The sequence below is a fragment of the Anguilla rostrata genome, chromosome 4, assembly GCF_018555375.3.
Source record: "Anguilla rostrata isolate EN2019 chromosome 4, ASM1855537v3, whole genome shotgun sequence".
NCBI lineage: Eukaryota > Metazoa > Chordata > Actinopteri > Anguilliformes > Anguillidae > Anguilla > Anguilla rostrata.
In genome coordinates this window covers 2954960-2971162 of record NC_057936.1, presented here as the reverse complement: position 1 = coordinate 2971162, position 16203 = coordinate 2954960, and the positions used below count along the sequence as shown (strand labels likewise).

The following is a 16203-nucleotide window of genomic DNA, read 5'->3' as shown; positions in this document are numbered from 1 at the left end:
AGTGGATCATCCAGCCCATCTTGACTCATTACTCAATTACCAAAAAAAAACGGGTTCAGCTAATCACTTGATCATGGTCTTCAGTACAGACCTTCTGGGCGAGAACGTCATCTGGCACTGGTCGGTGCCAGATACCTGCTCTAGACGGTATCCTGCACTGTGCCAACCTGGATTTGAATCTGTGGGTCTCTGCCTCTGTTATATGACCTGGCAGGCTGTTCCACACGTTGGCAATGCAACCCTGACCTGATCTCAGTGTAGAAGAATTTTTTTTTACATAGGTCAATTTGTGTCAACATTTCAATGGCTTGCACGGTCATGTGATAGAGGTAGGTTATAGTTGAGATTTTGCTGTTTCACATGAAAAGGTTCTGGCCCCCCTTCTTCACACCCCTTTAACCACCTCTACAATGGGAGGGAAGAAGGGGGAACGCCATTTTGTGTCCAATGTTGATGTCAACTGAATATCAGTTGAGTGTCAGTTGAGTATCAGTTGAAAGTCAGTTGAGTGTCAGTTGAAAGTCAGTTGAGTGTCAGTTGAAAGTCAGTTGCATGCCAGGTGGTTCTCCTCGGACCCTTGTGAAGAAACACTCTATAGACACTCAAACAATGTATTACCTGACTGTTTGCTGTCTCTCAACTCTCAACGTCTATTGAGCATCGAATGTTCAGCTGAATGTCGCCTACTATTCGCTGCATATAAATGGCCTGTCTGAGGACATTTCAACTACTGTTGAGTGAATCTCATGTACAGTCAACTAAATATAACTATCAACATATTGTCGTTTACCCACATTTCATCCTTGTGTGACAGCATCAAAATGTCTGGTGGCAAAGAGCCATCTATTGATTGTCAGCAAGACATACGTTGACATTGTTGCTAATGTTGATAGTTGATATGTCCTCTGCAGATGATGTTTTAAATTGACACTGAGCAGGTATTACGTGGAGATCATTGGACACTTAAAATAAAGTGTTACCAATGAGAGTGCACACAGCCATGAGCAGCAGTGCCATAGACCAAGCGAAGTGGACCAGAAAACCAGGGTCAACGCGTACACGCAGAATTGCTGAAGTGGTAATTCTGCCATTCTGTTTATGCCTGTTTTGTCTCTCCTCTGTGTTGCATCTCTCCCCCCCCCCCTCCCCCCCCCTCAACACAGGGAAGGTTGTGCAGAAGGTTAAGAGAACTGCTGACTGGGTTTTAACTGTTCCACCCCAAACCCTTCCAAAAAACAAAAAAAAAAAGAATCTGGGCTGCAGAAGTAAAGTTCTGCAGACAGGATGGACTGGCTGCTGATAGCGCCCCCTGCTGGTGTGAGCTGTTGAAATGTCCCTGTGCTCTTTGAATGACCCCTCTGAGCAACGGACTACAGGGCAATACTGGCTGACAACAGTAGTTCCTCTCAGCCGGTGAGATAGAGGCTCGCCAGGGGGGTGGGGGGTTGGGGGGTGGGGGGAGTTAATGACATCGTCCATCGTTCTGACGGTCTCAGGATGGGAATATGAACCTAACCACCCCCTTGGCATGCCGACCACCCCTACCCCCCCCCCCTCCATTTTTTTTTGATATAGCGCTTTGGCCTTAGCTGTGCCCTCGCACATGTGGGAGCCATTGTGTCAAATAACCCCTCCTGCCCCCCCCCCCCTCCACCTCGAGGTAAGAAATTCTCAATAACAGCTCCACACTCGGTAAGGAGATAGCCTTATCAGGTGGCTACGTCTGGTCCATTACAGTTCCCAGAGAACCCAGCTGTGGGAGGAAGTCTGTAACAGCAGCTGTGGTCATCCTGTTGAGACGGGGGGGGGGGGGAGGGGGGGGGGCTGTTATTTTCACTAATAGGGCCTGCCTAACTGCTACCAAATGCGTTTGAAGCCGCATCTGTCCCGACCCCACTTCATGGTCCGCCTGTGAATGCCGGTATCGAAGTGTCATTTTGTATTTACAAGCATTGCAAAAGTTGTTTATTCTGGTAAAAAGTAAGACTGAGTCTCTTAATTAAAGAATGAATAATTATTATTATTTGCATCTCTCTCTCTCTCTCTCTCTCTCTGTCTGTCTGTCTAATCATATCATTCTTTTCATGTAATGCTGTAAATGGACAAAACAACGAATCGCTCATATTTCAGTCTCAAAGGATGTGCTGCGGGGTCTTGATTGGTGATGTGGTGGTGGGGTGGGGTGGGGAGGTGGTGACGGGGGGGGGGTGAGGGGGGTGTAGGGGGGGGGCGGGCGGGTCACAGTGCTTCTCTCGCTGTTTATTTGACTTGGCCCGGCCGCGTAAACAGCAGGGCCCGGCCCGCTCCTCTGCGGACAGCGGCGGCCCTAATCGGCACGGTCGCTTACCCGCGAGCGAAGCTCCGCCCGTCTCCAACAGCGAGCGGGAGGGAAAAGCCGGGGAAATGGCCCACAGAGGCACTGACCTTCCCCCCCCCGAAAGCGCGGCGTTCTTAGCGCCGAATGTTTGGACGTTAAATCCGCCGGGCCCGCCGCTGGAAACAGGAAGTGTACAATTTCAGGGGTTTCCATGGGGACGGCCATGGCCTTGAGAGTGATTGCGTGAACTGAAAAAACCCTCGAGTGCCTTCGAGCACAGTCTCGTTTGTTCTGCGGCCTTCGTTACCCTTGACAGTAACGTAATACCGGGAGTTTGAACCTCTAGTCGAAATAAGGTTTGGGATGTTTATCGTGTTGTCTTCTCCTGAGGGACCAAATAAGACGTTCCAGACGTTCAATGGAAATTTTGTGTGGTTACCCCACGGCCTAACTGCATGGAAGGACATTTGCTATGTGACAAAAATCCCTCTTTAGGCAGCAACTTTAAGCGTTATAATGGTTGGGCAACTACTCCCTGCAAATCAGATGTTGCGAGTTTGGTTCCCAGGTGGGGCACTGCCATTGTTCCCTTGAGCAAGCTACTTAACTGAAATTACCCAGCTGGATTGTATGAAGGCACGTAAGCTGTGTAAGTCTGTTTGGATAAGTGCACCTACTAAATGCATGAACACAATGTAAAGTGATATTTTATGTTGTAATTACGAACATAGTTTGTGAGCTAAGAGCATTTTCAACTTAAGGCGTTCCCAGAGTGGAAGATTGGAAGACGACACACACAAAGCGTCTGGATTAGATATTTTCACCACTGATGTGGATTTTGAGCGGCACTAAAAACTGCATTGACTGCTGCTATTGGCCAGTAAGTAGTCATGGCAACCCTCACTTCTGAGCAGGCGTCCCTTTTTTGTGTCTGTGCCCGCAGCCGACTTCCTGTCCAGCCTGGACCAGTACGACATCGCCATCCCGGTGCGCGTGGGGCCGGAGGGCGAGGCTCTGGGCGGGGATGGGGCGGGGCAGGGGGAGGGGCCCCGGAGCGGAGCGGGGGGGCGTCGGCGGCGTCGCAGCCTGGACGAGCGGCCCGGGGACACGCAGCTCTACTACCAGCTCTCCACCTCGCGCGCCAACTTCCTGCTGAACCTGACACTCCACCGGGGCCTGCTGTCCGAGCGCTTCCGGGTGGAGTACTGGCGGAGGGGCCGGCTGGCCTGGAGCCACCCCTACTCCCCCCACTGCCACTACGTGGGCCACCTGCAGCACCTCGCCCAGTCCAGCCACGTGGCCCTCAGCAACTGCAACGGCCTGGTAAGAAGCTCCGCCCCCTTTCGTCCAGCGCATTACATCACACTAAACAGAGCTCTGCCCCCTGTCATCGAGCGTATTACATCACACTAAACAGAGCTCCGCCCCCTGTCATCGAGCGTATTACATCACACTAAACAGAGCTCTGCCCCCTCTCGTCGAGCGTATTACATCACACTAAACAGAGCTCCGCCCCCTGTCATCGAGCGTATTACATCACACTAAACAGAGCTCCGCCCCCTGTCATCGAGCGTATTACATCACACTAAACAGAGCTCTGCCCCCTGTCATCGAGCGTATTACATCACACTAAACAGAGCTCCGCCCCCTGTCATCGAGCGTATTACATCACACTAAACAGAGCTCCGCCCCCTGTCATCGAGCGTATTACATCACACTAAACAGAGCTCTGCCCCCTGTCATCGAGCGTATTACATCACACTAAACAGAGCTCCGCCCCCTGTCATCGAGCGTATTACATCACACTAAACAGAGCTCCGCCCCTGTCATCGAGCGTAACATCACACTAAACAGAGCTCCGCCCCTGTCATCGAGCGTATTACATCACACTAAACAGAGCTCTGCCCCTGTCATCGAGCGTATACATCACACTAACAGAGCTCTGCCCCTGTCATCGAGCTACATCACACTAAACAGAGCTCCGCCCTGTCATCGAGCTGTATACTCACACTAAACAGAGCTCTGCCCCCTGTCATCGAGCGTATTATCACACTAAACAGAGCTCCGCCCCTGTCATCGAGCGTATTACATCACACTAAACAGAGCTCTGCCCCCTGTCATCGAGCGTATTACATCACACTAAACAGAGCTCCACCCCCTGTCATCGAGCGTATTACATCACACTAAACAGAGCTCCGCCCCCTGTCGTCGAGCGTATTACATCACACTAAACAGAGCTCCGCCCCCCATCACTTTATACTACTTTACATGAAGCTCCGCCCCCTGTTACCAAGCGATTTCCATCGCTTTAAAGGAATCTCCACCCCCCTGTCACTAAGCACATTACATCACACTAAACAGAGCTCGCCCGCCCCCCCCCCCCGTCAGCAAGCACTTTACACCGCATTACATGAAGCTTCGCCCCCTGTCACCAATCACATTACATCACATACAAAGGGGGCTTAAACTTTTTTCATGCCAGGGTCTCAGGAGGACATGGTAGAATACCGCAGATACACACACACAGGTTTGTGCGTGTAACACGGTAATATAGCGAACAGCCACACGTGCTGCACATCAGGGCTCTTCACTCCTGCCAGAAAGAGGTCCGTGGGGGGGCATGGGGGGGCGTGGGGGGGGGGGGGTGCTGGCTTTCATTGTCACGCAGCACTAAAATGGACCAATTAAAGCGGTGGATTACGCAGTTTCTCCCCTCACCTGCTTTTCTTCGGGCCTGCGCTCGTTTGCTGGGTCTCAGATGAAAACGAGAGTCGGCGGTGCCCTGGGGGGCTCGGGGGGATCGGGGGGGGGGGCACGCACATGTTCTGCACTGCGCTGGCACTGCACTCCATGTTCTCAAAGATCCAAGGTCCTGCCTCACTGCTGATGCAGAAACATTCATGTTCAGTGGACCTCATTCACGAAACGTGCGTATGATCATATTTAATCGTAAACTGCACGTAAGAACGTTTCCACGAACATTTTGGCATTCATCATTTTTTACTTCATCTGTATTTGTTCATGGCTGTTTCCTTATGTGAATCACATGAACAGGATTGTGCATAAAATTTACAAACAGCCAGCATCCATCATCTCATACACCTGGGATGTGCACAAAAACAACAGTCTGCACATGTGTCATGAATCCCATATTGGTTTTTCTCAAGAATATTTTCTAAGAACAAAAAAAGTAAGAATAATTTAATAAAAGTTTTGGGAATGAGGCCCAATGCATCTTCCAACAATTCACTGAGCAATACGGGGCAACATGAGGGCAACAGGGCAATACAGGGCAACATGAGGGCAACAGGGCAATACAGGGCAACAAGAGGGCAACAGGGCAATACAGGGCAACATGAGGGCAACAGGGCAATACAGGGCAACAAGAGGGCAACAGGGCAATACAGGGCAACAAGGCAATACAGGGAAATACAGGGCAATACAGGGCAATACAGGGCAACAAGAGGGCAACAGGGCAATACAGGGCAATAGAGGGAGAAACACAGGGCAGTACAGTTGCGATGGGAATTAGAAACAACTGGAACATTCAGCAGCCAATAAAAATGGAATGGGGGAGGAATGTAGGAGCATCTGTTTAGTTTATAACGGGTTTGTCTAACTCCTGTCCTACAAGGCTGCTGTGTCTGATGGTATTTGAGTTTTACTTTCAGTCAGAAGCAGATTTGAGATAACGAGGTGTTTGGCCTTTATGGACCACTATGAGACACCCTAAAAACCAGCAGGCACTATGACCCTCCAGGACTGGAGGCTGCCGCCATTGGTCTACAATGAAATCTGTCTTGCCACCCTGCTGGGGTATGAGGTTGCAGGCATAGCGCCCCCTGGAGGCACCGGGAGAGATCTGCATTTTGGCATTGAGTGTAAGTGCTCAGCACAACCCTGTTGTGGTTTTATAAGGTGGTCTAATTAAGGAGGGAGGTACCTGAACAGAACACCTGGCTAAGACCTGAGGTGGGCACCTGCAGCCATTGTGCATGTTTAGTCCTCTAGTTCGGGGGTCCTCAGTCTTAACTAGAAAGGGCTGCTGTGTGGGTGCAGCGTTTTGTTTCAACCAAGCAGTTAAACACCCTATTCTACTAATCTATGGCCCGAGAGTCTTTGGAGTGTTACTGCTTGGTTGAAACAAAACCCTGCACCCACCCTATCTGGATAAGACTGAGGACCCCTGCTCTAGTTTGTATCACCCCTTTGCCCTCCTTACCCCTAGTCCCTGCCCCCTCCATCAATGCCCACACCCCACCCCCCATCACCAAAAATAGAGAAAAAAAAAACCTTAACGGTGTATTTATTTTAAAGTAATGTTTCACGGCATCGAGCCCATTCGGCCTGTCTGGTCCCTGAGCAGAGGCCCCCCCCTGCATAAACATGGGATTACCAAGGAGCCGATTCCTCCTCCGAAACGTGTCCCCCCCCCCCCACCCCTCCGTTTTCTCACACAGGTCACTGTGAGCGGCCCTTTGTTTCGGGTCTGTGACGAGCGTGACCCCCCCGATGAAACGCCTCTGCCGACTCCGGCTACGCGACCCTCCCCCCCCGCCCCCACCCCCACCCACCGCTTTGTGCCCCTCGGCCATCGAACAGCGATCGCCTGTGTTAACGCCCCCCCCCCCCTTACCCCCCCCCCCCCACTCGCCCCCTCCTCTCAGCCTCAGAATATAATTGGGCCCATAATACCGTACGTGAAAGCGGAGGATTACGCGTGTGCACCGCAGCGTTAATAAGACCCCCGCAGATAATTACCGGTGGCCAGGGCGGCACGTCTCTGATCCCACGGAGAATTCGCCGTGTCCACGAGGCCATCACTAAATGCATTATGGGATTACGCGCGGTTCGAAGCTGCGCTGTGGAGACGAGGACGGGGGAGAGGACGGTGGTTTTATCCAGGCCCTTCGGCCGCGGGGCCGCGGGGGGGTCCGATCGGGAGAAGCACGGAAGGGTCGTGTCTCTCCTCGTTTGTGTCTAAATCCTCACGGGTTCACGTTCGGATTGAATCGTCCTCCCCGCGCACCTCCGCCTGGGGCGGACGGACCGAGGAGAGGGGGTAACACGATTATCTTTTCAGCTTCCCATAGGTAGCCCGAGAATAAAAAGTAAGAAACGTAATGTAACAAGACAACGAAGTGCAAACACTAGCGGTGATGTGCCATTACTGTAATCGAGCCGACAGCCAAAGTGTGTGTTCCATTTTTTTCCCCGCCCGTATGTCTGACTTGACAAGTTACTCTTCCCTGTGGAGTAAGCCTCCTTCCTCATCTGTCATTACCGTGCCCCTCCAGCAGGGGGTGATAGTGTCCGGGGACGAGGAGTTCTTCATTGAGCCGCTGACTCCAGCCGACAACCTGACCAGCGTGGCTGAGAGGGAAGGGCGCCCCCATGTGGTCTACAAGAGATCTTCCCTCAGGCACCAGTACATGGACCAGTCCTGTGGAGTCATTGGTGAGTGAAGCCACAGATTCTATAGGCTCACCAGATGCTCAGCTCTTGGGGTTTTCTTCCAAGCTCTCTGCCTCTTGACCACAGGAGGTTCCAGATGGACTTCAAGGACTATATTACAGTACAGAACCCTGTTACTCAAATCACCAGTTGCACCAATTGTTCATTAATTACTCGGGGGTGGGAAAACCATGGCTGCATTTGGATTCGAGGTCCAGATTTGAGTAACCATGGTGTAGAAGGTCCAAGTGGTGGGGGGAGCGGAACTTTCAATGTTAAGAGTCTGGATATGGGGATCTGGTGAGCCTGTAGAATCTTAGTAATGAGTGCCTTGCCTTCTGTTTAATTTTTTAAATCAAATTGAGTATTTGTTTCAAACTATGATGTTAAAAATGTAATTCCATACAGGTCACAAGACTAAAAATAAAAATGAAATATACTGGCACACTTGGAATTTTAGGCTGGAATTTTTCCCACTTTTGAATGAAACTTCATTTTGTTTCCTCGATTGACTGAATTAAAGTAAAATTCCATCCCAACCCTTCTTAGCGTTGTGCCTGTACGAACCACTGATTGATTGAGTAATCCGTCGATCGATTGGCTGATTGATTGTTTGATTGACACCTTTTCAGACGAGAAGCCGGCCAAGGGCGGGGCCTGGTGGCATCGCACGCTGAAGACCCCGCCCAATCAGATGGGGCGAGGGCAGCTGCCCCTGAAGCGCTCGGTGGCCCAGGAGCGCTACGTGGAGACGCTGGTGGTGGCCGACAAGATGATGGTGGGCTACCACGGGCGCCGCGACATCGAGCAGTACATCCTCGCCGTCATGAATATTGTAAGTTTCACCTCAAATTGGATCCCGTTCCATGGAACTCCCGCCACCCCCCCCCCCAGAAGTCATGATCTCAGTTATCGGTGCTCGCCTTCATCGTTATTTGTCAGTAAAACTATAATTTCTCATGTGTCTCGTGTAATAATTTAGCCCAGAACAGAGAAAACGGTTGGCTTCAGGTGCTCCTTGTTCTCTACTCAGGTGTAACACCTGGAGATTGGATTAAAAAAAATGTAGCGGTGGCTGCAATTCAGATTAGAGCAAAGCAAGGGCCTCCAAACCTTCATCTCGTTTTTTAAATACTCTGAACATTTCTGGAGAACAGAAAAATAGTGATAATCGCACAGTGTCCTCCAGAAAGGCCCCGGACTCCACCGTTCACTTAGACAATAAGAGGAGGAGGAACTTTCCTCCAGTTGGCGTCATTGCTCCAAACTGTCTTGAAGATGAAGAGGGGAAAAAAAAAATTGTTTTTGAGACGTGAGAAATGCAGGGTGAATTTAGGATTCTCGGGTCAAGTTGTGGTGTAGCTGCCCCCCCCCCCCCCCGCTCACAGGAGCAGACCTGTGGTGCAGATGACAGCTCATATATTTTAAACCGAGGGCCTCTCTCTGGGTCTGCCCCCTCCCCCGTCTCTCTGATGTATTTTAAACGGGGGCCATGGGGGCTTCTCTGGTCATCTCTGAAACCCCCCCCCCCCCACCCCCCACACTCCACCACCTCGGTATATTTTAAACCGAGGGCCTCTCTCTGGGTCTGCCCCCTCCCCCCCCCCCCCGTCTCTCTGATGTATTTTAAACGGGGGCCAGGGGCTTCTCTGGTCTCTGCTGAAACCCCCCCCCCCCCCCCCCACCCCCCCCCCCCCCCACCACAGGACTCCCGGTCACATACGAGGCGGCTAGCTTGCGTCCCCAGGGCCCCGAATGGCATTTTAAAGCTCAGCGTTTTAGCCCGAGACCGAAATTCCCCGACGCTGCGCCGCGGACAGCGCAACGGGGAGAAAAAAAACCCAAAAAAAAGATCCGTGCCTCTGGAATGTGTTTAATGACGGGGGTTTTTAAAAAAAAACTCTTTTTATGGCCCGAGAGCGGCGTGCCGTGGTCTAGAGTCCGCCCTCGGAACCTTTAAAACAAGTGATGTGCGTCCAAAAGAAGGAGGAGAAGGAGGAGAGGAGGAAGAAGAAGAAGAAGAAAAAAGCTCAGATGGGGGGGTGGCGGTTAGCGATGATTGTTATTACAGGGTTTTGGCGGTTGGCGGAAAAGGTCGTCGCGTTCGAACGGGAATAGCTTTTTTTTTGGGGGGGGGTTTTGATGATGTGTTTTGATTACAGGGACACGTCGGCAGCGGAGGGGAAGGAAAAAAATCTTGTTTTTTTTTTTTTTAAGACTGGTCTTTTCTTCTTTCCCTGGAGGTCAGGTTGCCAAACTGTTCCTGGATACTAGCCTGGGGAATCCGGTGAACATAGTGGTGACCCGGCTCATCCTGCTCACCGAAGACCAGGTACCGGCTGATCTGCGGCCTACGCCCTGTACCGTACATCCCCAAATCCGGCACACCTGCACCCTACTCAAAACACACGCTCCCTATTTAGACTCCCTATTAAGTACACACTTTTCAGGGTGCACACTCCATACTTCAGCCATATGCAGCCTATTCACACACCCTACGCTCTCAAAACAGACACCCATTTCAGGGTCCATATGCCCTATGAACCCCTTGCAAACACTCCCAGGCTCCTCAATGCTTTTCCCTTGATGAATTATGCCAAGGCTCTATACTGTACATTGGGTGTAACCAGCCCTGTTCCTGGAGATCTACCATCCTGTAGGTTTTCCACCCCAACCCCTAATTTGATTCACACCCTGATTGTACTAATTAGCAGCTCAACAAAGATCTCTAGCCGTTGAATGAGTTGTGGCTTTTGTTTAGGGTTGGAGTGAAAACCCACAGGATGGTAGATCTTCAGGAACAGAGTCAGTCACCACTGCTATACCATTATTCTGACCCCACCCACCCTATTCTGACCCAACACAACCCGACCCAGGCCCGGCAGACTCTATCCAGGGCCCATAAGCGCTATCGTTAGTCCTGACTGGTCCGGTTTGGGTGTTTCCCTCTCCGTTCCTCTCTGGCTGTTCGGCACCGAGTCTCGGACCCGGCTCAGATCAGAACCCGGTCCGCCTGGCCTGAACACGGGCCTTGTTTGTGGAGTTGTTGGGCTGGGGTGCCCGTCCTCACTCCCCCCCCCCCCCAGGTCCTGACCGCACTGGCTGTTACCGCTGAGCCGCGGGGACCCCGCTGTGACTCACGCTCTGGGCCCCGCAAATCGGGTGTAAAAATAAGACGGTTAAATATAAGATGGGAGTCGGCGAAGGAGGGAGGGAGTTAGGGTTTTAAGGGAGGGGAGGGCGGTGGGTGGGGGATGGGGGGGGGAGCATGACTGTGGGACCCTGTTCTTTTCCACCTGCTGCTCGGTAACCGAAACCCCGTCCCACCGCTGCCCCCGGTGGCCAAAAGGGACCCCGCGGTCAGACCCGACCCACCGCAGGTTTGGGTTACACCCCTGCGGTAACGCGAGCTCTAAATACAGCCCTCCGGATGACCGGAGCGTGTGGCACGGGGACGTCTGCGGGTTTGGCATACAGGTGTTCCACCGGCTTATTTGGGCCCGGTGGCCTGATTATGAATCATAGGCAGTTAAATATAACGGGCGGGGGGTGGGGGAGGGGGGTGTGGGTGGTGGGTTTGACTTGGATTTGAACCCAGCGTGCAGATTGTCAGTGTAGGGGGTTTCTGTGCTGTCCAGTGCAGTGAAGAAGGCCGGGGGGGAGGGGGGGATGCAGCGATCCGTCCTGTCTCCCCCCCCCCCCCCCCCCCCCCCCCCCCGACGCTTCAGCCCCTGTCTGAATAAAGTTTTTTTTTTTTTTTTTAAAGAGGGGAGGACTGCCAGCTCTTCTTAGAAAGACAAAAAAATGAAATTAAGAATGCAGTTTTTGGAGCAGGGCTGTGTTGAGTCTAACCTCAGCAGTGAAGCGTTACATATCCACTTTTGGTCCCCCACTGTACAACACCCCCCCCGGTCACTGCCCCCCCCCTTCTCAGTCAGAGACTAAATGAGCCCTACAAACCTGCGAACTCAAACTCATGTCCTGGAAGGTTTTTAGCGTTTCAGCACTTCAGCGCTTGACTGCTCACTGACTGAGTCCACGCACCTCGTTTCCCAGTCCTAAACTGGCAGCTGATTTGAAAGGAAGCTGGAAAAAAAAGAGAAAGAACTGCAGACGCTGTGGCCTTCCAGGACTGGAATCTGAGGTCGGTGATGTGAAGCATGTGGGATGTCATATTTTTGAGACATTTTTTCCTACAGTCCAGAAATGGAAATGAAATCTTTCTCAGTGTGACTGCTGGGTGGGTACTTTTCCAGTACCACAGCTCTCACATGCGTGGCCAAAAACAAAAAAAAACTATCCACAGGGTTATTTTTTGGGAAAAATATTGTGTGTGAAAGATGTAATTAAAGCATATAAAGCTGCTCCCATTCAGTTTTCATCTCAGGAATGGAAAGGAAACTTTTCTCAACGTGATCGTTATGCATTTGCTGTCACCGCAGAGCTACTTTAAAAAAATAAAATAAATTTAACACGTGTTGTTTTTTCATGGCAACTTCCCAGTTATTCTGAAACCAGGCCTTTTTTTCAAGCTCCAGCCCTGGAGGGGGGGCCACAGTCTCTGCTGCTGGTTTTTTTTGTGATCGGCCAATCTAGGCCTTGGAAACAAGGTGTGGCAGACGCCTTAGCCAATCAGTGACCTCAATTAAGCACTTAAGTGCAGGAACACATCAAAAAACCAGAAGACACTGCGGCCCTCTGGGATTTGAGTTTGAGATCCCTGTTCTAGACCATTGAGAAGCTCATACTATGCATATGGTAGACTCCCCAGTGATCCAGTACCTACTGTATCAGTGGACCAATAGAGACAGCTGTGCCGACGCCTGGCCCTGATTGGCTCCTGCCTGGATCAGTTCTTCTCTTTTTTCCTCCCACTTCCAGCCGACGCTGGAGATAAACCACCACGCGGGGAAGTCCCTGGACAGCTTCTGCAAGTGGCAGAAGTCCATACAGAACCGGGACGGCAACGGCAACGCCATCCCCGACAACGGCATCGCCCACCACGACACGGCCGTACTCATCACCAGGTCAGCCTGCGGCGCGTGTGTGTGTGTGTGTGTGTGTGTGTGCTGTGTGTGTTTGTGTGTGCCTGTGTGTGTGTGTTTGTGTGTGTGTGTGTGTCTGTGTGTGTGTGAGTGTGTGTGAGTGTCAGTCAGTGTGTGTGTGTGTGTGTGTGTGTGTGTGTGTGTTTGTGTGTGTGTGCGTGTGTGTGTGGTGTGAACATTCTGGCACGAATGTTCTGAACTGAACATTCTAATGCTGATGTGATAATCGTCACTGAAAATCGAAATTGAACATTCTGCACTTGGAATGTTCCTAAAACCTGAACTTGGCAATGATGATTATTGTTATAACATATCTTGAAGGAATTCAAACCTGACTTTGAAGACCAAGAATTCTCCTTCCAAAGGGTTAGCTGCTAGGGGCAAAGGAGGGAGAAAACCGTAATGATTGGTTTATAACAATTATCTGAGGCCAAAACCAACCTGCATGTACAACTATAGAATTACGTTCCATTCGCCTAAAGTCTTTTTTAGCTGAGACAAAGCGGCCCCAACCAAACAGGGGGGTTGGGTTGAGTCTCTCACACATCCCGCTCAATGACTGGGTTTGATTTTTCTCCCCCGAAAAACCAGCAACAACAGAACCTTCAATTTAACCCCCCGCACGGCCACGAAATGTCCCGATAAGGAGATGGAGAGACGTGTTCGGGGGCCCTGAAGAGCGGCCGACCGTGTTTTTATAATCGCCGGGTCCTGCCCCCCCCCCCCCCCCCCCCCCCCCGACCGTACGCGCGCCGACTTTCTGGGATTATATAAGTTTCTCGGGGGCCGTTTCCTTTTTGCGCCAACGCGTGCGTAGCTGTGCGTTTGTGTCTGGCCCCGTCTGGCACGAACCCTGGCTGTTCTGCTCCGTGAGCATCTGGACGGCAAGTGTTTTGGGGTGGGGGGGAGCCGGGGGTGGGGGTGGGGGTGGGGGTGGGGGGGGGGTCTGGGACAGGCTCAGCTGTCTGGTGTCTGGCAGCTCTGAGCCGTTGTGGAGGCGCTGAACGCAGCTCAACGATGTTGGAACACGCTATACTGACAAATAACTGAAAAAAAATGTTTAGGATACAGCTGAAACAGACACTGGAAATTATTGTTAATGTTTTTAGTCTCCAGAAGTTGCGAGGTGTTCGGTGATTCTTGTATTCGTTTCTCAGTTTTTCTTAAATTGTGTCTCTTGTCCATGTGCCAGTAAAGACCTTGGGCCTGGCCTCCCTGCGGGGTTTACGTTTATATTAAGCTTTTTATCGACAGTGTGGAAAATATAAACTGAAATGACAATGACATTTTCGCCCTTTACTTCCTACCATTGTTCAGGTCTTATCAACGCACTGTTACATCTGCTGGATGGTGTGTGTGTGTGTGTGTGTGTGTGTGTGTGTGTGTGTGTGTGTGTGCTCGTATGTGTGTGTGCTCGTACGTGTGTGCATGAGTGTGTTTCTGTGTGTGTGTGTGTGTGTGTGTGTGTGTGTGGTCATACATATGTGTTATCAATTGTATCAATTGTAAAGCGCTTTGGATAAAAGCGCTATTTAAATGCAGTCCATTTACCATTTACCATGTGTGTGTGTGCTTGTACGTGTGTGTGTGTGTTTCTGTGCGTGTGTATGTGTGTGTGTGTGCTTCTGTGTGTGTGTGTGTGTTTGTGCGTTTCATGTGTGCATGAGTTTGTGTTCGTACGTGTCAGTGTGAGACAGAATGTGTGCGTGTTTGTGTAAGTGTATGCATGAATGTGTGTTTGTGTAAGTGTCTGCATGAATGTGTGTTTGTGTGCAGTCTGTGTATAATAGAGTGAGAGAAAGAGAGCGACAGAGAGGAAGAAAAAGAGCAGAAGTCCTGGAGAGAAAGGGATGGCGTACGTACACTCACAGTATTTTGTGATCCGATGATTTATCTGTGTTTCTGTTTTGCAGGTATGACATCTGCATCTACAAGAACAAGCCGTGCGGAACCCTAGGTAGGACCCGCAGGACAAAACAACAAAATAAAATAGAAGCGAAACGCACACAGCAGAACCGCGAACTAGAGGTGTAAGCTATTTATAACCTGGAGCAGAGGGTGGGGGGCTGCAGGGGGTGGGGGGTGCAGGGGTGGGGGCCGCAGGGGGTGGGGGTGCAGGGGGTGGGGGCCCAGGGGTGGGGGCTGCAGGGGGTGGGGGGGTGCAGGGGGTGGGGGCCGCAGGGGTGGGGGCTGCAGGGGGTGGGGGTGCAGGGGTATGGGCCGCAGGGGGTGGGGGCCGCAGGGGGTGGGGGGTGCAGGGGCGGGGGCCACGCCTCAGGAAAAGGGTGCTGATTTTAGAGTGCTCCGGAGCCATTGTGTGAGATCCTGGCGAATGTTGGCTGACCCCTTCGCACCCCGCCCTGGTACTTTTCGGGACGGACCGCTCCCAAAAAAAAAAACTCCGGAAAAAACCACGGAGACCTTGGTGTGCCCTTTTTACAGATTCAGTCCAGATTGAGAGAAACTGAATGATTGGGAAGAAGTTAAGACTCTAACCCAAAATAGATTTATTTTTTAAGTTAAATTGTATAAATATATAAGTATAGCATGCTGGAGACAAAGTGTAGCTTTCAAGAAGTACAGTGTACTGACTGTGGTGATGTGTGTTGGGCTGCATGCGTGTCTGTATGTACATGTTAACAATGTGTGTGCATGTGAGTGTGTGTGTGTGTGTGTAGATTGTGTGCAGAAACACTCTGTCACACACATACATACTCACAGATGTACACACACACATATGCATATGCCCACACACACACACATAAACACTGGATATGCATGACAGTGTGTTTCTGTGTGTGTGTGACGGTGTGTTTCTGTGTGTGTGTGACAGTGTGTTTCTGGGTGTGTGTGTGTGATGGTGTGTTTCTGGGTGCGTGTGTGTGTGACAGTGTGTTTCTGCGTGTGTGTGAGGTGTGTTTCTGGGTGTGTGTGTGTGACGGTGTGTTTCTGCGTGTGTGTGACAGTGTGTTTCTGTGTGTGTGTGACGGTGTGTTTCTGGGTGTGTGTGTGAGGTGTGTTTCTGAGTGTGGGTGTGTGACGGTGTGTTTCTGCGTGTGTGTGAGGTGTGTTTCTGGGTGTGTGTGTGTGAGGTGTGTTTCTGTGTGTGTGTTTCTGGGTGTGTGTGTGTGTGTTTCTGTGTGTGTGTGACGGTGTGTTTCTGGGTCCCTGTCTCGCAGGTCTGGCTCCTGTTGGGGGGATGTGTGAACCTGAGAGAAGCTGCAGTATTAATGAGGACATCGGCCTGGCGACTGCCTTCACCATCGCCCACGAGATCGGACACACGTGAGTCCCGCCCGCCTGGCTCCTCCCGCCCACCTGGCTCCTCCCTCCCGCCTGGCTCCTCCCCCCTCTCCCGCCTGGCTCCTCCCCCTGCCTGGCTCCTCC

General features: G+C 51.5%; 1 protein-coding gene across 4 annotated transcripts in view; it reads left to right on the top strand.

The window, feature by feature from the left end:
* Window positions 1-16203, top strand: part of adamts10 (ADAM metallopeptidase with thrombospondin type 1 motif, 10) — a 60715-nt gene that overhangs the window by 11513 nt on the left and 32999 nt on the right. For all 4 annotated transcript variants that reach the window (XM_064330055.1, XM_064330052.1, XM_064330054.1 and 1 more), the window contains exons 3-9: window positions 3261-3640; window positions 7615-7774; window positions 8404-8606; window positions 10020-10103; window positions 12653-12798; window positions 14730-14773; window positions 15996-16101. In XM_064330055.1, coding sequence (XP_064186125.1) covers window positions 3261-3640; window positions 7615-7774; window positions 8404-8606; window positions 10020-10103; window positions 12653-12798; window positions 14730-14773; window positions 15996-16101 — 1123 coding nt within the window. The remainder of the gene's footprint in view (window positions 1-3260; window positions 3641-7614; window positions 7775-8403; window positions 8607-10019; window positions 10104-12652; window positions 12799-14729; window positions 14774-15995; window positions 16102-16203) is intronic.